General features: G+C 37.4%; 2 protein-coding genes across 7 annotated transcripts in view; both read left to right on the forward strand.

Annotated features, from left to right (window-relative positions):
* Positions 1–4,806, forward strand: part of LOC121368102 (dynein regulatory complex subunit 6-like) — a 36,672-nt gene extending 31,866 nt beyond the window's left edge. For all 5 annotated transcript variants that reach the window (XM_041492667.1, XM_041492666.1, XM_041492668.1 and 2 more), the window contains 6 exons: positions 42–168; positions 807–944; positions 1,212–1,292; positions 1,794–1,876; positions 2,284–2,364; positions 4,029–4,806. In XM_041492667.1, the coding sequence (XP_041348601.1) occupies positions 42–168; positions 807–944; positions 1,212–1,292; positions 1,794–1,876; positions 2,284–2,364; positions 4,029–4,116 (598 nt within the window). In that variant the 3' untranslated portion in view covers positions 4,117–4,806. The remainder of the gene's footprint in view (positions 1–41; positions 169–806; positions 945–1,211; positions 1,293–1,793; positions 1,877–2,283; positions 2,365–4,028) is intronic.
* Positions 4,807–12,076: 7,270 nt separating this feature from the next.
* On the forward strand, positions 12,077–23,076 carry LOC121368103 (zinc finger protein 184-like). Of its 2 annotated transcripts, none has more exons than XM_041492671.1 (5): positions 12,077–12,227; positions 16,507–17,875; positions 18,864–19,068; positions 20,632–20,834; positions 21,740–23,076. In XM_041492671.1, exons 1-5 carry the CDS (start codon positions 12,174–12,176, stop codon positions 22,300–22,302), a joined length of 2,394 nt encoding a protein of 797 aa, XP_041348605.1. In that variant the 5' UTR covers positions 12,077–12,173; the 3' UTR covers positions 22,303–23,076. The 2 variants fall into 2 exon arrangements, with proteins under 2 accessions (XP_041348605.1, XP_041348606.1); XM_041492672.1 differs by having other exon boundaries at positions 16,507–17,779.
* Positions 23,077–23,882: the final 806 nt, after the last annotated feature.

Genomic DNA, 23,882 nt, shown 5'->3' on the forward strand with positions numbered 1-23,882 from the left:
AGGTATTCGTATGAGTAATTATTGATTATTTATTTCTGAAGATGTCACTGCCTGACGTACTTGAGTGTGTGTTTCTGTGAACACATCAGTGAGGCTGGCGTGGAACTGCTAGGACAGACTCACAGTCTCATCTCTCTCGACATATCTGGTTGTAACTGTGGAGATCAGGTATTATGTTACTTTGTCATGTCATTGTTAGATAGGAAACCATTTCTTACTGGGGTTTTTTGTTATGATGTACCTTATTTTTCAAAATGAATTTTTTTCTGATTTTCTTCTCTTTTTTTCTGAATACATATGAATGTGAGAACAACAACAAAAAGAATAAAGTCCTGACTGGTTCATTTTTAAATACAGGGATGTATGAAACATAAAAGTTGAAATGTCTTTAAAAACCAAAAAAAACTATATAATACTCAGAGATAATTTTCTAGTGTTTCAAATAAAAGCTGAAAGTGGATAAAAAGTTTTAAAAATCTAATTCTGAAATTGTAAAGAATTAGGTGTAAGTTTTCAACATTATATCATATTTTAAAAATAATATCAATATTTGTACACCTTAAGACTTAATATTAAAGTTTCTTGCTTTCAATATTGATTTGTCTATATCAATGGGAGAGTGTAATCTGTCCTACAGATTACCATATTCAAGTCTGTTAAGGATGTATTTGTTGTGCTTGGAGGCTTCTTTTCACATTTATATACTAAATGAAATTAAATTTTATAATGACAATGTAATGGCTTTAATTACATGTTTTTTATAATGTCTGTTTTTACTTAATTAACAAATTTGATGTCTGTTTTAGGGACTTTCAGCACTGGGGAATAATGTCCGCCTAAGGGATGTAACTCTGTCAGAATGTGGTAACATAACTGACCTGGGTCTTCAGAAGTTTGCTCAGCAGTGTAGGGAGGTGCAAAGGCTGGATATCTCGCATTGTATGGTAGGTATATGTATTGTTAATGTCTACACACACACACACACATTTTTTTCTTCTTTTTTTAAATTAAATGTGTGAATTTTGGTAAAATATTAGTCCAATTAACTAACTAGTCCCGGGTAAGTTGTGGAAGCTAGTTTTCTTGCAAATATTTCACTTTGGAGTTTGTAGTTCTAGACAGAAGTCTTCTTATGCAATTGAATGTATCACTTGAGAGTTTATTAAGTGACTTATGCTATGTGTCTTAATTAAACTGTTTGTGTCTTTCAGAATATTACCGATGGTGCTATCAAGAACCTGGCCTTCTGTTGTCGAATGCTGACAGTCTTAAATGTTTCAGGCTGTAAACTAGTATGTTAATTAATTACTGTTACTAGAAAGTTCTAAGGCCTAAAATAATGCAAGAGAGTGTAAATTACTTGATAGAGTATTTTGATGGGTTCAAAAATAAAATGATGGTAATTTTGACATATAGTCTTAGAGAGGAAACCTGCCACATGTTTCTGTTAGTAGCAAGGGATCTTTTATATGCATCATCCCACAGACAGGATAGCACATACCATAGCCTTTGATATACCAGTAGTGTGCATTGGCTGGAACAAAAAATAGCCCAATGGGCCCACTGATGGGGATTGATCCCAGATCGACCAAGCATCAAGTGCATCACCAGTGGGCTCTGTCCCACCCGACAAATGTGAAAATAAAGATGTTGGACACCAAATGGGTGTAGTTTAAAATGTACCCAAATGTTGTTCCTTTTAGTCATAATTACTATGACATTGTGTTTGAAACCAAACAGTCACAGATTAAACGGTGTGTTGAGGTGTTATTAACACAGATATTTCTTTCCAGGTGACTGACCTGAGTCTGCAGTACCTGTCAGGTGTTTGTCATTATCTTGCTGAACTAGATATTAGTGGTTGCTACCTTATCAGGTAAGAATTTTTTTTTTTAATTTTTAGAGGTGAATTTAACAATATTTAGATTTAAAGCACCATCTATAGTCTTGTGACTTATATTTCAGGGCTGGAAATTAACAATTTGTTGTCTATGACAATTTTGGAATTTCAAAATATTCACTTATGGCAATTTTGAACCTCCGTACAAATATTTTATACCAGTAACTTTTGCAACAGTTATAAAAACCCAAAATTATCTCTTCAAATGACAGCAATAATTTTATCCAGCAGCAAACAACTGCCATCGCAATTACCCTCAGTGTTGTCGTTAAGTTCAAGCCATGTATTTGTATGACATAATTTGGCATACGTCTTTGAAATACAATTTTGTATTTTTAAAAGATTACTGTAATAAAATTACTGTAATAAAATTTTATTTTCAGTGACAAAGCTATGAAATATCTCCGAAAAGGCTGCAAAAAGCTACAGGTCCTTACCATGCTATACTGCAAAGGAATTTCAAAGTAAGTATGATAAGATATTATCCCAGTTATATCAGGTCATGCATGTTAGCGACTATGTTTTGATTTTATAATGGGCATCCATTTTACACAGAAACCAAAAGTGCATCTTTTCTTGTTTTTTATATACAGTGAAGCCTGTCTAAACCGGATTACACTTGGGACCCAATATTTATCCAATTTTGACAGAATCCGGTGTTTAGAGGGTTGCATTTTAGAATTTGAAAAACTTGGGACCATGAAACTTAACCAGTTGTAACAAGATTTAGACAGTTTAGACAGGTTTCACTGTATTTCAAAGAATTTCAAGTCAGGGTTAAAGATGCACTTAAAATGTTCCGACTTAATTCAGAACATAATGGACCAAAGTTACAAAGACTGTTTTCCTTAAAATGCAGGTGTTTCAGCATTAACTGGCGGGGGGGGGGGGGGGGGGAGGGGGGCAGCAGCGATGTTTTTTGTATATTTTTACATGTATTTATATATATATATATATATATATATATATATATACTAAAAGGCAAAAGTTATTGTGACACACAAAAGACAAAGATAATTGACAGGGCCGTACCCTCCGGGGGGGCAGGGGGGGCAGCTGCCCCCCTGAGAATCTTGTCCTTTTTTTTTTTTATATATATATCTCCAGTAATAGCATAGAAATGTTTAATCTTTATAGTATGTTAAAAATTATTTATAAAATTTAGTGCCCCCCCCCATGGATTTTGGTCAGGGTACGGCCCTGATTGATGATAAGTTTTTACTGCCGTGTATGAAATGTTATAACATGGAAAGAGAAATGTCTGAAGGTATGGAAACTAGCAATAGTCCATGAAAAGGGCGCACCTGCCATATGCAAATGAGCCACATCACTAGAGGGGGTCCAGAGTGAAGTTCACACAGTCAGTAGCGATTGTGTCCACCTTAAGTATTGATACAGGCCTGATACACCTCTGTTGCCAGGGATGTGAGGGTTGCTGGCTGGAACCTGTTTTGCAGATGCGCGAATCCATGTGTCTTGGCGAGGGGACAGTCCCTGACCTGGTTGTTTTGTTGATATCATTGCCATAAGTGCCATATGGTGTTTCTGTGGACACTGAATTTATGTGTGACGTCCCAGATTCAAGCATCCCTATGACTCGCCATCTGTCATTTTCACTGAGGCGTGGCAAGACGAAATTGCATCAAACAGTTCACTAATGGTGTTTTTCTGACTTCTGGACTTCTGAAGGCTGCACAGAGTGGCAATGATTTGCGACTGAATGTCTGGCCTTTTATGGTGAACACTGGACAGGATTTCTCCCGAATATTCCATGTTTCTAGTACAAAGCATGCAATCGCTGTAACAACTGCTTGGTTGCCTTTATTCAAGCTGCTTCATGCACATTTCCTCTGGTTTACATCCATAAATCCATTCACAAATTTATTACTCCAAACAATCCATGTCACAATAACTTTTGCCTTTTAGTATATGTTTTTTATGTGTGTGTGTGTGTACGTATGTGCGTGCGTGCGTGCGTTTTGGCACCTTCTTACGCCCATGGCATTGTAGATATAACTGCAAATTGTATATGTAGTTATTCTCATTTAAGACAAAACCAGACTTTGTAAATTCAGCCCAATGTGTTATTTGCATGTTGCTATTATATAAAAAAATTAAATCTTTTCAGGCATGCTGCCCAGAAAATGTCCAGGAATTTGGAACGGGTACAGTACAGTGCCGATGACGTTCCTGCTTTCTTCGGATACCACAGCTGAAAAAAGGAATGAAAAAACTAGCCAAGAACATTATTTTTATTTTACAACAGCAGTGCAACTCAAGAAAATCCAACTCAGTTCATCTTACTGCTGGAAAACAATATTGAAATCATATGAATATCATTTGAATAGGGAAGTTATATGGTTCATAGAAAACAGTGCTGTAAATATTGTATTATGGATTTGTTACCATGATCTCAGACAGAGCCTTGTGACATCACACCTCTGATGTACATTTCGTTGAGTTGGTGAAATTGACAACCTTGGTATTTTGGTTGTGTCTGTAGGCTACTGCAGTCATTAATAATAACTCCATTATTAGTCCCCTACCGGTCCAACCAGAGGGGACTATAGGTTTCATATCTGTCCTTCTGTCTGTCCTTCTGTCTGTCTGTCCATTTGTCCCACATATAGTTTTCCGGACTTTTTTCACAATGCCTCAAGATATTAAGCTGAAATTTTTTACATAGCCTTATCATGTACAGTTACAGATCAAGTTTGACTTTCATGGCAATTTACCCATTTTTGACATAGAGTTATGGCCCCTGAACTTAGGGGGTAGGAAGGAAATTATTTATTTAATGATGCACTCAACACATTTTATTTACGGTTATATGGCGTCAGACATATGATTACGGACCACACAGATATTGAAAGGAAACCCGCTGTCGCCACTTCATGGGCTACTCTTTTTGATTAGCAGCAAGGGATCTTATATATGCACCATCCCACAGACAGGATAGTATATACCACGGCCTTTGTTACACCAGTTATAAAGCACTGGCTGGAATGAGAAATAGCCTAATGGGTTCACCGATGGGGATCGATCCTAGACTGACTGTGCATCAAGCGAACACTTTACCACTGGGCTACGTCCCACCCCTTTGAACTTAGGAAATATGAAAATGTGTTGCCTGGTAGGGGACATGTATTGCTTTAGCAGTACTCTAACAATGCTTGTTGTCTCAGTTATTATGCATGTCAGTGTTTCAGTTATAAATAATAAGCCTATGCCATCGCAATCACGGAAGGCTCGAACTTAAGAATTTGTTTCCTACACTTTTGCCATAGGCAAATTGTTCTCCTGCAGCAATTTTCAGTTTTGCTTACAGCAATTTTAAACACAAAATAAAATTAAAACTTATCCCTTCACCCAACACCAATGATTTTTATCCAATGGCAAAAGACTGCCATCAGTGAAGCCCCTGACCTATGGCAATTCATATCGCAGTTACAGCAATGGCTTGCAATGCCACCGTTAAGTTCGAGCCCTGTCATGCATGTGTTAATTAAGGTATAGCAATTATAAACACATTTTAACAGTGAAATAAAACAACTGGTTATAGTATGGCACCAAATGAGAAACTCAGTACTTTTGTGTTCATCTGCAAATTTATGTGGAACATGAATAAATGGCATCATATACTTATTCAAAGATGGTGACAACAAATGTCATGATATGGGTTAAAATCAAATTTCACTTGTGACATTACAGTAGGAAACAATTTCAGAGGGTTTGTGTAGGTGTACACTTTTTGTAATTAGTTCTGCGCTTCTGAAATGACTATCATAAAACATATATGTAGATGACATAAGTGGATTTGTCTGTCGTCTACATACTTTGTTGCATGTTGTTTCCTCCCTGACATTTGGAACCTTTGTATTTTTGCTGAATGCTGTGATTATCAATTTCACATCTCTATAAGTTTAAGGTTAAAATCAGGCCTACTTTATCCTGCCAGGTTTTTCACCCCAACTCTCCCACTTTGTCATCATGTCAAGTCTTAGATTTGTTTATCTGACACACTTACGTGAAAGCAATAGTAGGAATCACACGTTTTAATCATTACTGGGAATACAGTTGTTTTGTGTTTTGGGGTTTTTTTTTATCTGTTCATAAAAAGTGAAATAAATCTTGAAAGGGTCCTATAATTATATAGTATGTGTATTTGTGGTATTTTTAATTCAGAGTCATTTTGATTTTATTCTTATTGTTTTATCTATTATATTTAAAAAAACAAAACAAAAAAAACTAGAATTTTGTTATGTAAATAAAATATGATAATACTCAGTGTCTTTGTTTTATTATTGAACTAACATGGGAGCATAAATTTGGTTGGTAGTTGTTTTTCTCTTCTACCCTATATAGACAAAACAATACTTCAGCTAGAGACAAAAGACAGGAGAGGAATATTGGTGTAACAACACCCCAGCTGATTCTAAACTATGGCTATTGTGTGTGAGACAAGTTGGGTTGACAAGTCTGCCCATTGAGGAGATCACCAACCATACCTTGTGCACGCTAGAAACAATATTTCAGATTTTAAGTAATCCGAATTGAGTTCACTTGATTTTTACCTGGTAATCAATAATTGTTTGGTTATGTGAATTATATTTGCTTAATCAGTCGCTTGCCTCAACTTTCATTGAGCTTACATGTACAAGTTAAAGACTTAGGGCCGGATTTATGAAGCCTGTTTTTCTTAAACACAGGTGTTTAAGCATTGTAAATGTATGTAGTTACACGCGTGTAAGACCTAAACAGGTGTTTAAGCATTGTAAATGTATGTAGTTACACGCGTGTAAGACCTAAACAGGTGTTTAAGCATTGTAAATGTATGTAGTTACACGCATGTAAGACCTAAACACAGGTGTTTAAGCATTGTAAATGTATGTAGTTACACGCGTGTAATACCTAAACAGGTGTTTAAGCATTGTAAATGTATGTAGTTACACGCGTGTAAGACCTAAACAGGTGTTTAAGCATTGTAAATGTATGTAGTTACACGCGTGTAAGACATAACCAGGTGTTTAAGCATTGTAAATGTATGTAGTTACATGCGTGTAAGACATAACCAGGTGGTTAAGCATTGTAAATGTATGTAGTTACACGCGTGTAAGACCTAAACAGGTGTTTAAGCATTGTAAATGTATGTAGTTACACGCGTGTAAGACCTAAACAGGTGTTTAAGCATTGTAAATGTATGTAGTTACACGCGTGTAAGACCTAAACAGGTGTTTAAGCATTGTAAATGTATGTAGTTACACGTGTGTAAGACCTAAACAGGTGTTTAAGCATTGTAAATGTATGTAGTTACACGTGTGTAAGACCTAAACAGGTGTTTAAGCATTGTAAATGTATGTAGTGTACTAAACGCGTAAATGTATGTAGACCTAAACAGGTGTTTAAGCATTGTAAATGTATGTAGTTACACACGTGTAAGAACTAAACAGGTGTTTAAGCATTGTAAATGTATGTAGTTACACGCGTGTAAGACAGGTGTTTAAGCATTGTAAATGTATGTAGTTACACGCGTGTAAGACCTAAACAGTGTTTAAGCATTGTAAATGTATGTAGTTACACGCGTGTAAGACAGGTGTTTAAGCATAGTAAATGTATGTAGTTACACGCGTGTAAGACCTAAACAGTTGTTTAAGCATTGTAAATGTATGTAGTTACACGCGTGTAAGACAGGTGTTTAAGCATTGTAAATGTATGTAGATACACGCGTGTAAGACCTAAACAGGTGTTTAAGCATTGTAAATGTATGTAGTTACACGCGTGTAAGACCTAAACAGTTGTTTAAGCATTGTAAATGTATGTAGTGACATGCGTGTAAGACAGGTGTTTAAGCATAGTAAATGTATGTAGTTACATGCGTGTAAGACCTAAACAGGTGTTTAAGCATTGTAAATGTATGTAGTTACATGCGTGTAAGACAGGTGTTTAAGCATAGTAAATGTATGTAGTTACACGCGTGTAAGACATAAACAGGTGTTTAAGCATTGTAAATGTATGTAGTTACACGCGTGTAAGACCTAAACAGGCTTTGTAAATTTGGCCCATAATTTCCATCTGATACGTATGACCAAAATAAAATATAAAATTAACAATATTTTATTGCAATCTAATTAATGAACAGATTTATTTATCATACTTGGTAAAGTAACCAGGTTAAAAATACCACAGGTGTGCTGTGTATTAGTTTCCAAAATCAATCACAAATGTGTGAGGTGGGCTGGAATACATGACTAAACTTTTAATTTCAAAGTGTGTTTTTGGTTCATCAATTAACCAGTTAAAGCTGCATAATGAACATGTGAACAGAATAACAGTTGCATGAAATATTAAGCCCTGTGCATTCATTCTATAACCAAGCCATACATTATCAAAATAAAGACAATATTAATTTTAAGTCCTTATTCCTGTCCTGGATGGAGGAGCTGATAGAGGTCAGAACAGCACCCATAACAGCTTGCTCTGAATATGCATGTTAACTCACATGACCTTGACCTTGATTTTAACCAAGTCCTTAACTCTGCTGTGTGGGATATGGGTTAGTGGTAGATTTCTTGTTTAAGGTGATATGGGTCATAGAATCAATCCCACTAAGTAGAATTATTAGTTTATTTTCCATTTCATACAGTGTTCCATGACTACCATAGTATACTAGTATTTAAGGCCTTAATATATGTCTAGTTTTCCATGACGAGATATAGTATGACTAATTTTCCATTGCCAGAAATACTGTATGACTAGTTTTCCATGGCTAGAAATATAATATGACTAGTTTTCCATGACTAGAGATATGGTATGACTAGTTTTCCTTAACTAGAGATATGGTATGACTGGTTTTCCATGACTAGAGATATAGTATGACTAATTTTCCATGGCTAGAAATATAGTATGACTAGTTTTCCATGGCTAGAGATATAGTATGACTAGTTTTCCATGGCTAGAAATATAGTATGACTAGTTTTCCATGACTAGAGATATAGTATGACTAGATTTCCATGGCTAGAGATATAGTATGACTAGTTTTCCATGGCTAGAGATATAGTATGACTAGTTTTCCATGACTAGAGATATAGTATGACTAGTTTTCCATGACTAGAGATATAGTATGACTAGTTTTCCATGGCTAGAGATATAGTATGACTAGTTTTCCATGACTAGAGATATAGTATGACTAGTTTTCCATGGCTATAGATATAGTATGACTAGTTTTCCATGGCTAGAAATATAGTATGACTAGTTTTTCATGACTAGAGATATGGTATGACTAGTTTTCCATGGCTAGAAATATAGTATGACTAGTTTTTCATGACTAGAGATATGGTATGACTAGTTTTCAATGAATAGAGATATAGTATGACTAGTTTTTCATGACTAGAGATATGGTATGACTAGTTTTCAATGAATAGAGACACACCTCATTTGTCTGTCTGTCTGTCTAATGAAGGAAGGAAATGTTTTATTTAACGACGCACTCAACACATTTTATTTACAGTCATAGGGCGTCAGACATATGGTCAAGAACCTCACAGATATTGAGAGAGGAAACCCGCTGTTACCACTTCATGGGTGGTTACTCTTTTTAATTAGCAGCAAGGGATCTTTTATATGCACTATCCAACAGACAGGATAGCACATACCATGGCCGTTGATATACCAGTCGTGGACAGTTGGTTAGTGGTTAGTGAGAAAGAAGAGGCCGGTTTAATGGTCTTACACCTACACATTGAGTCATTAAAACTTGCTCTGGGTGGGAGCTGGTACCGGGCTGTGAACCCTGTACCTACCAGTCTTATGTCCGATGGCTTAACAACGACACCACTGAGGCCGGTTGCTCGAGACAGCAGAAAAATTAGTCTATATAGTATCAACGGCAATTGATCCTGCATCCCATTGTACCTTAGGTAAATACACTACTAATAAGTTACATACCACCCTCTAGACTCAGATAGCTGCTTGGACTACTTGTCTACAGACAGAGTAGCGTAATGAATACCATGGTCATTAATAGAACAGTGTTTGTTGGAATTTAGCTGCTTAGTCTATTTGCCCACAGACACCATATACACCATGGTATGTTGGGAAATGCATATAAAAGATCCCTTGCTGCTTTATCAGCAGAGGTAGTCTGTGTAGCAGATATCAGCTCATTCTCTGTCAACCAAATGTCAACACAAATAACCATAGCTTATAATGTAATGAAAGAAATGTTTTATTTAACGACGCACTCAACACATTTTATTTTAGGTTATATGGTGTCAGACATATGGTTACGGACCACACAGATTTTGAGAGGAAACCCACTGTCGCCACTACATGGGCTACTCTTTCCGATTAGCAGCAAGGGATCTTTTATTTGCACTTCCCACAGGTAGGATAGCACAAACCATGGGCTTTGTTGAACCAATTATGGATCACTGGTCAGTGCAAGTGGTTTACACCTACCCATTGAGCCTTGCGGAGCACTCACTCAGGGTTTGGAGTCAGTATCTGGATTAAAAATCCCATGCCTCGACTGGGATCCAAACCCATTACCTACCAGCCTGTAGACCAATGGCCTAACCACGACACCACCGAGGCAGGTTTATAATGTAATGATGAGTCGTTAAACATTCCTTTCCTTTGATGGAGAGGTTGAGGAGCAAACTTCACAGGTTTTAGGCCCAGTATCTATAGACTTGCCTCATTATTTGTTTATTATTAATCATCAATCTAATTAAAATTAGCTCCACTATTACATGTGGATCTAACAGCAGCCCGTTGGAGCTCATGTCCAGTTGACCTTTCATTTGACCAATCAAAATCTTACTTGCAGAATCATGCCAGTGATTTGAAAAGAATTTGAAAAACATTCGAGATTATGCCGAGGGTATACGAAATGATTCGGATGAATTACGAAGTATGCTGGAAACTAATTTCAATATAAAGTTTAATATAAAATTTGTTTCAAGACGATAAAAAAAAATGGTGATGGTATAGCCATAAAATCTGTTATACTAGTATACAATACAGAGTTTGTTACTGCACCCCACCCCCCTGTTTTTTAATATTGAAATAGACCAACAAATTCACCTATTGCATAAATTTCGGGAGCATACAAATTCTAAAAATACCGGTCGAGTCTCGACCAGTATTTTTATTTTAGAATTTGTATGTTCCTGAATAACGTTATAAAAGGCGAAGTGTAATTGGTCGATATTTAAATTTTTATTTATAGATAAAATGTCACTTGGACATGGGAGTCCATGCAATGCTGTTAGATCTACTGGTGAGACCAGTAGAGCTAATTTTAATTAGATTGATTAATCATAGGCTATAGGATGTCAAACATTTGAATAATTTTGATTCGTAGTCTTCAGACGAAACCTCCTACATTTTTCCATTAGCAACAAGGGATTTTTTATATATACACTTTCCCACAGACAGGACTGTACACACCATGATATTTGATATATAAGTCCTGGGGCACTGGCTGGAACAGGATCATATGTGGATGAACTTGTCAGCTCTGACAAACAGTCAGGTTTAGGTTACTGGTAGCCTTGGAAGGGGAAGGGAACTCTTTTAACGTGCCCATATCCAATAGGTGCAGGCACGCCCATTCCAGATATCTGAGGTGTGTGCCAGTGACAGCGTGCTTGAACCTTCATTGGATATGGGCACGTTAAAAGAGTTCCCTTCCCCTTCCAAGGCTATCAGTAACCGAAACCTGACTGTTTGTCACAAAAATAAGTTGAAATGAAATGTTAAAATACCACAGACTTACACAGACGAGGCCGAAAAAGAGAAAACTGAAGAACTTTTAAATTGGATTGGGGAATTTCTAGCATAAAATTAATGTGTTAACTTTAGCAAAAACCCTTAGTAGCAGTTATACATGTACATGTGTATTTTAACATAGTTTTAATTATTTCTTCATTTTCTTGTTCACTAAATTCTGGAATTCCCAATAAGATCATTTTACAGCAACAGTTTATGAACTTGAAATTTTTTATTATTTTTTTTATTTTATTTTACATTTTTGAGATGTCAGCGCATTGTTACTAAATAGAACACATTTTGCTTCTTCTTTTTTTTGTAGGGGAAGACTAATACTGGGAGCTTCTTAGCTTTGGTTCAAAATATTGTTCAAGACTAGAGTTATCTTCCTTCTTGTTTCAGCAATGAAAGTTGCAAACGATCGAATATGAGTTTAAATGCGATTTTGTAATATATTCTTATTCGTAATTCAAATTTTAACGTTAGTTTAATTAAATATAAGATGGAAAACATAGATAAAAATATTGATGATGTTTTGCTTTTGTTTAAAACAAAGGTACGTGCTTCAGGAAAACATTGTCACGATAATAGGTCAAATCATGACAAATCAAATGCGTTACACATTTTTGTTAGTAGATACACTGTACTGTAGTTGGTGGTTGTTGTTTTTAGCCAATACCGGGTAACTTTAGTAGTATACAATAACATGCACCAGGGCTCGAAATTAACGTCGATCACGCTGCCGATCTATCTCGCCCGACGATTTCGCCAGGGGTGAGGAATTAGTAGAATATTTCATTTGCCGTACATTATTTATTATGTGCAGAAAATTGTTGGCGACCTCGCCAGAGCTTGATGGAATAAACAGAAATATTTTTTTAAATTTAAGTTTAACTTATTTTTGTGCTTATATCCAATTAAGGTTCAAGCATGCCGTCTTGGACACACACCTCAACTATCTGGGCTGTCTGTCCAAGACAGTGGGTTAGTTGTTGGTGAGAAAAAAAAGGGTGTAGTGGCCTTACACCTACCCATTGAGCTCTTAAGAACTCGCTCTGGGTTGGAGCTAGTACCAGGCTGCGAACCTAGTTCATCAAGATTAACTTTGGCTACAAGTGCAAGCACTACCAAAGGTTAATCCTGGGGACGAACAACGCCATTAGCGCCCTTCCGAGCAATTTTGCTCGGAACGGAATTCAATCCGAATTGCGGTCAAACTAAAAGAAAAACGACTGTCATCACGTTTCTCCACCCAAATTGTGTACTGTGATCTATTTGGAGCATATGGACACTAAGAAATACTTACTTTGAAACGATCTTCACTTTGAATTAAAGGAAAAACGACCGACTGTTTGACTTGTTTTTAAAATGCGCAGTACATTATGGGAGGAAAATGAAACTCGGAACAATCTTGTATGTGGAAAAGGATCAGTGAAGTCATTTCTCGTTTCATAATGAATAAAACAAAAACCATAAAACTAAAAATGTATTAAAGTTAATAAAATAACTTAAAAGTAAAAATAAATTAAAGTTAATAAATTAAAATAAAATAAATGAAATTAAAGTTAATAAAAAAAACAAAAACACATTAATTAATAGAAATTAAATAAAAATTATGTTTTACACACACACGCACACATATTATATATATATATATATATATATATTTTTTTTTTTTTAAAGAAAAAAACAGTTCATTGATGTCTCTAAAAATAACTAAAAACATAAGTACTAAGTTTTAAACTTACTTACCTGTCTTTTTTCTGAGTTTTCTTCTAAAATCGTCTGGGTGTGTGTGTGTGGGGGGGGGGGGGGGGGGGGCAATGAAACAGATTTCTCTCTTGTTTGCCAGTACGTAAAAACGTTACTGTTGCCCCTTGCTCGCCACGAGGAGGCCAGAGAGTTGAACAAGATATACCAAATTTGATGTGTGCCCTGTTCAGGATTTTACATAAGTTAAACAGAAATGATTCCTCATTAAAAGGAGAGAGAAATATGTTTCATTGGCAACCCCCCCCCCCCCCCCCACCCCCACACAGACACACCCGGACGATTTTAGAAGAAAACTCAGAAAAAAGACAGGTAAGTAAGTTTAAAACTTAGTACTTATGTTTTAGTTATTTTTAGAGACATTAATGAAGTTTTTTTTCTTTAAAAATATATATATATACTCTTCAAAAAAAGAAACACAAAAGGGTACAAATGGGTTATAACTCCGATTTTATGTTTCCTACCGGTTCATGCTTTGTGAATATACGGTCATTGCATGTCCCAAACACATTCCCACGGTTACATTCGATAAAACGCAGCTACTGTACAATAAAGTTCCAAAATGTGAATATTCGCAAAAACGCAGCCACATGCAAACCATGTCACCACTGCACGTGCGTTGTCTGCACGTGCAACATGAACACTGACAGTATAAAAGTGCAGGGTGTTCGCTTGCCTGGCCTCTGTATCTGGCCGACAGTTGACAATCCAGGACATGCCACGTCTCAGTGAACCGCAGAGAAACAATGCCATCGGCCGACTAGACGCAGGCGAATCCAGAACGGCCGTTGCCAGGGCATTCCATGTGTCCCCAAGTCCCCAGCACCATCTCCAGACTGTGGGACCGTTACCAGCAACATGGATCAACACGTGACCTCCCTAGATCCGGTCGACCACGGGTCACTACCCCCGGGCAGGACCGCTACATCCGGGTACGCCACCTTCGGGAACGATTGACTACTGCCACCTCCACAGCCGCAGCAATACCAGGTTTGCGCAGGATATCCGACCAGACCGTACGGAACCGCCTACGTGAGGTAGGAATTCGTGCCAGACGTCCAGTTCGAGGTGTCATCTTAACACCACAACACCGTCGACTCCGACTGCAGTGGTGCCAGATTCATCGACAATGGCCTCAACTGCGATGGAGACAGGTGTGGTTCAGTGACGAGTCCCGATTTCTGCTCCGACGTCATGATGGAAGATGTCGCGTGTATAGGCGTCGTGGTGAACGTTATGCGGCAAACTGTGTGCAGGAAGTGGACAGATTCGGCGGGGGTAGTGTCATGGTGTGGGCAGCCATCTCACACACTGGCAGAACTGACCTGGTCCACGTGCAGGGCAACCTGAATGCACAGGGCTACATTGAACAGATCCTCCGGCCACACATCGTTCCAGTTATGGCCAACGCCAACGCAGTGTTCCAACATGACAACGCCAGGCCTCACACAGCACGTCTCACAACGGCTTTCCTACAGAACAACAACATTAATGTCCTTCCTTGGCCATCGATATCACCGGATTTGAACCCAATTGAGCATCTATGGGACGAGTTGGACCGACGCCTCCGACAGCGACAACCACAGCCCCAGACCCTGCCCAAGCTGGCAGCAGCCTTGCAGGCCGAGTTGGCCACCATCCCCCGGGACGTCATCCGTACTCTGGTTGCTTCAATGGGCAGGCGGTGCCAGGCAGTTGTCAACACACGCGGAGGCCACACCCGGTATTGACTCCAGATGACCTTGACCTTGGTGGTGTGTCCTATCACTTACTCACAATGGACTAGAGTGAATTGTGAACAATCCTGCAACATTTGGTAATTATCGGACTCGCCATTCAATAATGAAATCAATTCTCCAAATGTTACGACAATGTTGTTTTGCGTTTCTTCTTTTGAAGAGTATATATATATATATATATATATATATATATATATATATATATATATATATATATATATAATATGTGTGTGTGTGTGTGTGTGTAAAACATAATTTTTATTTCATTTCTATTAATTAATGTTGTTTTTGGGGTTTTTTTATTAACTTTAATTTCATTTATTTTATTTTAATTTATTTTTACTTTTAAGTTATTTTATTTTATTAACTTTAATTAATTTTTAGTTTTATGGTTTTTGTTTTATTCATTATACAGTCGGTCGTTTTTCCTTTAATTCAAAGTGAAGATCGTTTCAAAGTAAGTATTTCTTAGTGTCCATATGCTCCAAATAGATCACAGTACACGATTTGGGTGGAGAAACGTGATGACAATCGTTTTTCTTTTAGTTTGACCGCAATTCGGATTGAATTCCGTTCCGAGCAAAATTGCTCGGAAGGGCGCTAATGGCGTTGTTCGTCCCCAGGATTAACCTTTGGTAGTGCTTGCACTTGTAGCCAAAGTTAATCTTGATGAACTAGCTGCGAACCCTGTACCTACCAGCCTGTAGTCCGATGGCTTAACCACTGCGCCACTGAGACCAACAGAAATAAAAAGCAATAACAACAAAAAACAAAAACATGCTCTTGAGTGATAATAAGATTACAAAAAAATATGTTAGTAATAAAAATATTTTAAACATCCACTATCTCCTCTATAGTCCCTCCCATCCACCTACAAAAATGTTTTTGCAAATAATTTTAGTAAGAAGAAAAGTAAAAGTGTTTTGGAAATAACAACAATTTTTTTTTTGTGTGTGTCCAAGTTAGAAAACAACTGGCTTAGAAATAAATAACTTGTAGTAAATTCCATAGCATGAAAAAGGGTGTTCTCCATGGGATAGACTATCATTACATTGTAATGTACGGCTACTTCGCCCAACAGTAAATGAGATTTTTGGCTGTCCATGGCAAAATCGCCCAGGTGAGGTTGATCAGTGGTTAGATCGCTGGGTTTCATAGCTGCTATATATGTCAATTGCCGTAGGACAAGGGATTTGTACTCTCACCCTGTCTCTAGTAAGTCACATCATTTGAGATGTCCCCCGTTTTTAAAGTAATACGCCACATACTGTTTGTTTATGTTCCCAGTCTCACAATGCCTGTATGGTCATTTTTGTATTTTTTCAGATACAAGAGGCTATCTATCTAATTGAGAACATGCCTGATGATACTCGGAGAGATGTCTGGCAGTTTTGGAAAGAAGTTTCAAAAATTGTGAAGACAACGACCAGACCAAAGCCGCGACCGGCAAAAGCAAAGCAGAAAACACGACAAATTAAGTTGGAGCCAGACATAGAAATAATTAAAATGCACGAAGAAGTTGAACTGTCGGTTTTGCATCTGGAAGAGTCTGTTAGTAATCAAGATGGCAACGGTTACGATGATGACACCAATGAGGTAACCTTGCCTGTTATCTTCACACAGGATTTTGACAATGAAATTTCCGCCGATATTAAGCAAGACTCTTTTGCCTCTACACCAGATCTTCAACGTTTGTATGGCTCCGTGTACCCTGAGACTTGCAACAGAGCGGCTGCCTCTGAGATTCTTAACGCATCCGATTCTAAGGCTGATACTTTATCTGTTATTGTATCCACCACTGCCACTAAAGCTGTTCATTCATCAGAGCCTGTTGGTACAGCTGATTCTTCATCCAAAGCTGCCAGAACACCTGACTGTTCATCAGAGCTGACTGGTGCATCAACTGACAAGGCAAGGTCTGTAGATTCATCCAGTCTTCTGCAAAGCTCTGGACCCGAGACTTGTGAAATTTATACTACCGACGGCACCAATGCTATCCTTCTGTCAACTGAGATACAGAACAAGCCCGTAGAACAACAAACGAAGAGGAGGAGAGGCAGGCCCAGAAAGGTTCCCACTAATGACGTATCCGAAACTCACGTCGTGAAATCCTTGCCCAGTACGGGTATGAAAATTGTATCGGTCAGACCCAAGAGGGTTAGGAAAGCCACAGAGTCTTCAATATATTGTTACTTGAACAGCAAAAGTAAAAAGACAGCAGAGAGCGATGAGAATGAATGGTCTGACAATGACGTCGATGCCCAGGTTGAAAATGATCACTCGAATGCTAACCAGGATAACAATGATGACTTGAACGCTGACCAGGATAATAATGATCATTTGAACGCTGACCAAGATAATAATGATCATTTGAACGCTGACCAAGATAATAATGATCATTTGAACGCTGATCAGGATAATAATGATCACTCGTACGTCGGTGATAGCTGTGAAGCGGGCGATAAGGAGAATGAGGCAGAAGATAAGTCTTTAACTGGTGGGAAGAGGAAACAAATGAAGAGTGTCTGTAATTACGACACGGGGCCAGTTGTTTGTCCTGAATGTGGTGTAGAACTGGCCTATTCCTCTTCTCTCGCTGGTAAGGAATGTGTAATCAACCCCTGCAATGCCATGGTGATTGCCGTGAAGGTTTTAATTCTCTGCAGCACTTTTTTGCTGTACAATCTATATTCAGGTTATTATTTTTTAAATATATATAGGCATGTCTTTTGCCGTTGACATTTTTTTTAACTGGTCACATTCGCTATAGACACATTTATATTATGAGGCCATTTTTTCCAGGTGCACAGAATTGATAGATTTTAACCATGCAGCTATCTTAAACTGTGTTGCTTATGTTCAAACACTGCTAATGGTAATCATAGAATCAGGGTGGGGTTTGTTTCTAATACATTCCACTCCGCACACATGTCAAAAACCACACACACGAATTTTCCATTTTCTCTGGAATTTCCAATTTTTTATCTTTTGAGTTTTTCACTGTTAAAAAATTTGCATACATTTTTCATCCAAAATTTAAGATTTGGTTTCAGCCATCACGTTGCATACATTCTGAATGGGGGCTGCATTTTAGACCATTATGCAACCCAAACACGGCTAGGGTCAGTCTCGGTAATAGACCACCAATATATAAAAATTTCTAGATTTTAATGACAAAATGGGACATTGATGGAACATTTTTGTGGAGCAGTAAGTGATTGTTCCCTGTTGTCGAAGTTTGGCTTGAACCTTGAGACCTAAATGAATAAGTACTACGTACATGAGTAACTAATTTTGTGATAACATTCATTTCTATTCTTCAATGCCATTGGGCAACAAAACCAGTACCACCCGGTCTCAACCTTTCAGTTACTAACAGATGCTACAAATGTAAAACAGTTGAAGGGAATTACACAAATTTGATGGATTTTCACAATATCAGTTTCAACAATGTTCAACTTACATACATGTACAAGAAGTTTACACAAGAAAAATTTTGTGTTTAAAATTTCTATTAGCAACAGTTGCTCGTGAATTGAAAGTTGATTAGCAACTCTATTTAAAATATTTTACAATGGTGTAGCGATTTCTTAAATTTGCATAGCAAATCGCAACGCAATATTGAACAAAATGTTAGCTATTGCGAAAAAACTCTTTTCCTAATGACCGTTATTTTGTTTCAGCTCACATGAGGAAACACACTGGAGCTCGTCCCTTTAAATGCAGCCATTGTGACAAGGGCTTCACCACCAAGGCCAACATGTTACGACATGAACTCATCCATACCGGAGAGAAGCCATTCCAGTGTCCATTGTGTGACAAAGCCTTTACGGAAGCCAGGTCCCTGGCCATTCACAACCGCACACACACAGGGGAGAAACCATATGTGTAAGTGGGTTTTCGGTGATATTTATATTTTTTACAGCTCTTTACATGTTGTATTTTACCATACGCATATCATTAAATTTTCATTACATTCATTACACTGGTCCAACCGTAGCAACATGTCTTTGTTCATTTCTTGATGACCGGCCTCGGTGGCATCGTGGCAGGCCATCGGTCTACAGGCTGGTAGGTACTGGTTTCGGATCCCAGTCGAGGCATGAGATTTTTAATCCTGAGACCGACTCCAAACCCTGAGTGAGTGCTCCGCAAGGTTCAATGGGTAGGTGTAAACCACTTGCACCGACCAGTGATCCATAACTGGTTCAACAAAGGCCATGGTTTGTGCTATCCTGCCTGTGGGAAGCGCAAATAAAAGATCCCTTGCTGCTAATCGGAAGAGTAGCCCATGTAGTGGCGACAGTGGGTTTCCTCTCAAAATCTGTGTGGTCCTTAACCATATGTCTGACGCCATATAACCGTAAATAAAATGTGTTGAGTGCGTTGTTAAATAAAACATTTCTTTCTTTGTTCATTTCTTGATGATGTCATTTTATATTGGTAGTTTGTTACTGAGCTTTTTTGTTGAAGAACCAAAAAATAATTTAAAATAAAATTAGAACTTTTTAGTGTTGTTATTAGTAAGTATGTTTGAAATTTAATTATAAATATTGTCAGTTATTTCTTTTATGTTCATCAGTGTATAAACAAAAACAATTATCCGTAAACTGTGTGAATCACTGAAGCCGTTCTCACAGAAATAACAGACAATCCTTAAGTATATGTAGATTATTTATATACTGATGTAATTTGATACTGATTTAATGCATTACTTTTTGTCTGGCACATAATAGCCCATATAAAATTCATGTTTGGGTGTTTTTAACTATCAGTTCATTAGTTCATTGTGCCCAACATTTAAACTATGGCTGTTTTATTAGTGTCTAACTTATGGTTATTTTGGCAACTGGTTGTGAGATAGAGAGATGAAACCATATATGCTACTCAAGTTAAAAAAGCAGCAACTAAATTTCCAGTATTTTAGTCTATTAGAAATAGTGTACAGTTGTAACAGCCTGTCTTTTAATTCCCATTTTAAGCATAAGCATTAGAATAGATCACCCAAGGTTCTAATAACAGACATTAACTACATGTAATTAATGCAGAGGTAAGATAGTGTCTTTAAAGGGAAACTTAAAGGAAATTAACTTTCATCGAGTTGGTTCATCTTTACTTCCATCTCTCTCTCCAATTGTTCCACCATTTGTTGCCTGCACATTTTATTTATAAGCTTTTAACCAGAAATAATCTGAGGGCACAGAATGAAAACAAACACTGACCATAAATGCCCCTATTATGTGCTTAGGGAATGGAATATTTTAAAATTGGACACTGAACTTTATGCACTTTGCAACTTTGTTATAATCTGTATAAAAATTATAAACTTCTTCTTCTTCTGCGTTCACTTTCTTTATAAACATATATCCATTAATTTCCAAGAATTTAGGATACATTATTGTACCCTCGGACTTATATTTTATTGATTTCTTTAATATAATTTTTGAATAGGTGTAAAATATGCAACTCCAGTTTCCGCCAGCTCGGCACTCTTCAGGCTCACATCTACTGCCACACGGGTCACAAGGGTCACCTGTGTGACCTGTGCGGGAAGGCGTTTCGGCAGAAGACTCAGTTACGAGAACACCAGAAACGACACACCAACAGCAAATCGGTCAAATGTGATGTGTGTGGAAAAATGTTTTATGGAAAAGGTAAAGTGTTTGTCTATATATTTGGATCCACAAGGCCCAGAGTTTATAAAACTTAAGTCCATGTTTGGACCGGGGATATTAATCTCAGTATGTATATATTAAAAGTAAATTTTATTGTTATTTCTTATTAATATTATTGTTTCAGTAAAAGTAGGTGAAGTTTGCATGATAAATTAAAATCACAAATTAAAATAATTTCATTTCAAGTTATTTCATGCTTATATCCAATTAAGGTTCAAGCACGTTGTCCTGGGCACGCACCTCAGCTATCTGGTTGTCTGTCCAGGACTGTGGGTTAGTTGTTAATTGTTAGTAGTTGGATAAATGCGTAGTGGCATTACACCTACCCATTGAGTCGTTAAAACTCGTTCTGGGTGGGAGCCGGTACCGGACTGCAAACCCAGTACCTACCAGCCTTATGTCTGATGGCTTAATCACGACACAAATTTATCAACTACATTTTAGTAGGTGGGGTATTTAACTTGTTAAGTAAATATGTACTTTTTATAGCTTTTTAACATATATTTGTTTTTAGTTCTTTTTTTAAATCTGTCAGTTTAAATTCACGTTTTGACAAAATTAATGACTCTTATCATTACTGTATGATTAGTGTTGGCTTTAAATGATTATAAAATTATTCTTTTCATATGTGCAGCAGGATGACCCTTTCAAGAAGGAATATACAAATCAAAGTGAACAAAGATTATCTATATAAAGATATCAAGTGCTCTATTTTATTAGATTTATCATTTTGTTTTCTGTAGCACCACACCCAAAAATTTCTTTCTGGCAGAAATCCTGATACTATAATAGAACTATCATTCGGTAATTAATACAACACCAGTACTGGTAATCAGTATTATGATGGTATGATATTTAGTTGTCAATCACTTCTTGTTTTTCAGGTGAATTATTCCGTCACAGTTTACAACACAGTGGTGCCCGCCCATACAAGTGTTCCCTCTGCGACAAGACGTTCACGCGCCTGCAGTACCTCCGCGAGCACACGAACATCCACACAGGCAACAAGCCGTACGTGTGTAGCGAGTGCCCCATGGCGTTTCACGACCTCGCCTCCTTGTACAGGCATCAGCTGAAACACAAGAAACAAGCAAAGAAATCGCAAGTTGATACCGTGGACCTTAAGAGAGAGTTGTTCGGATCCGAGGTGGTGATCGTGAATAACGATGCCACCGACGAAGTTCTACAGAATCTGATCGCGGAGGCTGCAGAGAACGGGCAGATACAGATCAGTCAGTCGACGGGCAGTCAGTTGCAAGCAGCAGCTCAGTCCATTCTGGACGTGTCTTCTCCTGTAGCTCAGGTCTATCAGATCACGTACGTGGATCAAGACAACGGGGAGTTGGGAACCGGGGTCAGACAAGACGGTGGACAAATATTAGCAAATGTCGACTTCTCGGCTATTAATCTACTGGCTAATGCAACTCAACTGTCGTTAGGCCAGTAGTTCTGTTGATTGGGGGCTAATTCTGTAAACTCTCGCAACAGTGCAATGTAAACAAGACTTGCAAGGATGAAGTTACTTAAAGAGAGTTTGGTCAATTAGGCCTCAGTTTTATTTATTTGTTGAAGATTATACATTAATTATGATGGCTAGTTATGTCAGGTCTTTAATATGAGATTGTAATTTGTGATGCAGAAAGTCTTTTCATGGAGGACTGGTTGGGATGGAGGTGGTGGGGTAGTACTCAGCTCATGATTTTCCATATCTGCATTTTCGCAAGTTGATTACTAAAACAATTTTGACGTCGCAGTGTACTTTTAAGCCGAAATTAAATACTTTGCATTTTGAGATCACTGCTCAAAAAAATCGCTAATATGTCAACGTTTTGTTTTCAGCAGGGAAAAGGTACTATGTACAGTCAGACCTCGTTACAACGACCATGTAATGTTGTTGTAAAGAGGTGTTTTCAGATGTCGGATGCACGTTTGTTCCTAATTTGCTCTGTTGTCGGAAGGTGTGAATTCCGGTGTAATGAAGAGAATAACACTGATGTACGTTTGTTCCCAACAATTTGTGGTCGGATGGAGTAAATAATGTAGTAACGACGGTGGTTGTAACGAGGTCCGACTGTATATGCATTGTATCAATAAAAATTTCTCGTTCCAGCCAGTGCACCACGACTGGTATATCAAAGGCCATGGTATGTACTACCCTGTCTGTGGGATGTTGCATATAAAAGATCCCTTGCTGCTAATCGAAAAGAGTAGCCCATGAAGTGGCGACAGCAGGTTTCCTCTCAATATCTGTGTGGTTCTTAACCATATGTTCGAGGCCATATAACCACAAATAAAATGTGTTGAGTGCATCGTTAAATAAAACATTTCTTTCTTTTTCTTTTTTTTTGTATCAATAAACTTGTGCGTGAAATAGTGTTAATGGAAAGCAGACCTTACGAAAGAGTTAATACGCAATTTAACTTTGACAGTATGGTAGTACCCGATTGACTTCTAAAATCTCCACAACATTTTCATTTGTTTCTTATCCAGAATTTGTTATGGATATTTGAAACAATTGTTTTTCAAGCCAAAACATTCTTTTGTAAGCTCAGCCTCAGCTTCAAGCCAAAGAACTATTATCTGTGTCTGCTTCAATGCAGGATAATTCACTGGAATTTGAAATACAAGTTGACAACTCAGAAATATCAAACTCTGAACACACCAAACTACAGAGTACTTATAGTAACACTATTTGAAGGAATGGAATGCAGCATTGTTCGGTTACAGATGAACTGGTCATCTCGGTCTGTTATTATCCAGATTTTTCAAAATGTATTGTTTTTGTATTCACATAAACGCTGTTGTCATTGAACTTTCAGTGTAATAATCATGAAGTGTCGGAGATATTTGTTGTTTGACTTGTATGTGTACACAATAACAGTACATCTCTATTGGATTTACCTACAAAGAGAAAGAAACACTAAAAAGATAGAAGTAAAAATAGAAATTAAAACAAGAAATGAAGAATTTCATAAAATACAATTTGCCAATTTATTGGAGTTTTTATACTACCAAGTGCAAAGAAAC

Source organism: Gigantopelta aegis, chromosome 3 (genome assembly GCF_016097555.1).
Source record: "Gigantopelta aegis isolate Gae_Host chromosome 3, Gae_host_genome, whole genome shotgun sequence".
In the NCBI taxonomy this organism is placed as follows: Eukaryota; Metazoa; Mollusca; class Gastropoda; order Neomphalida; family Peltospiridae; genus Gigantopelta; species Gigantopelta aegis.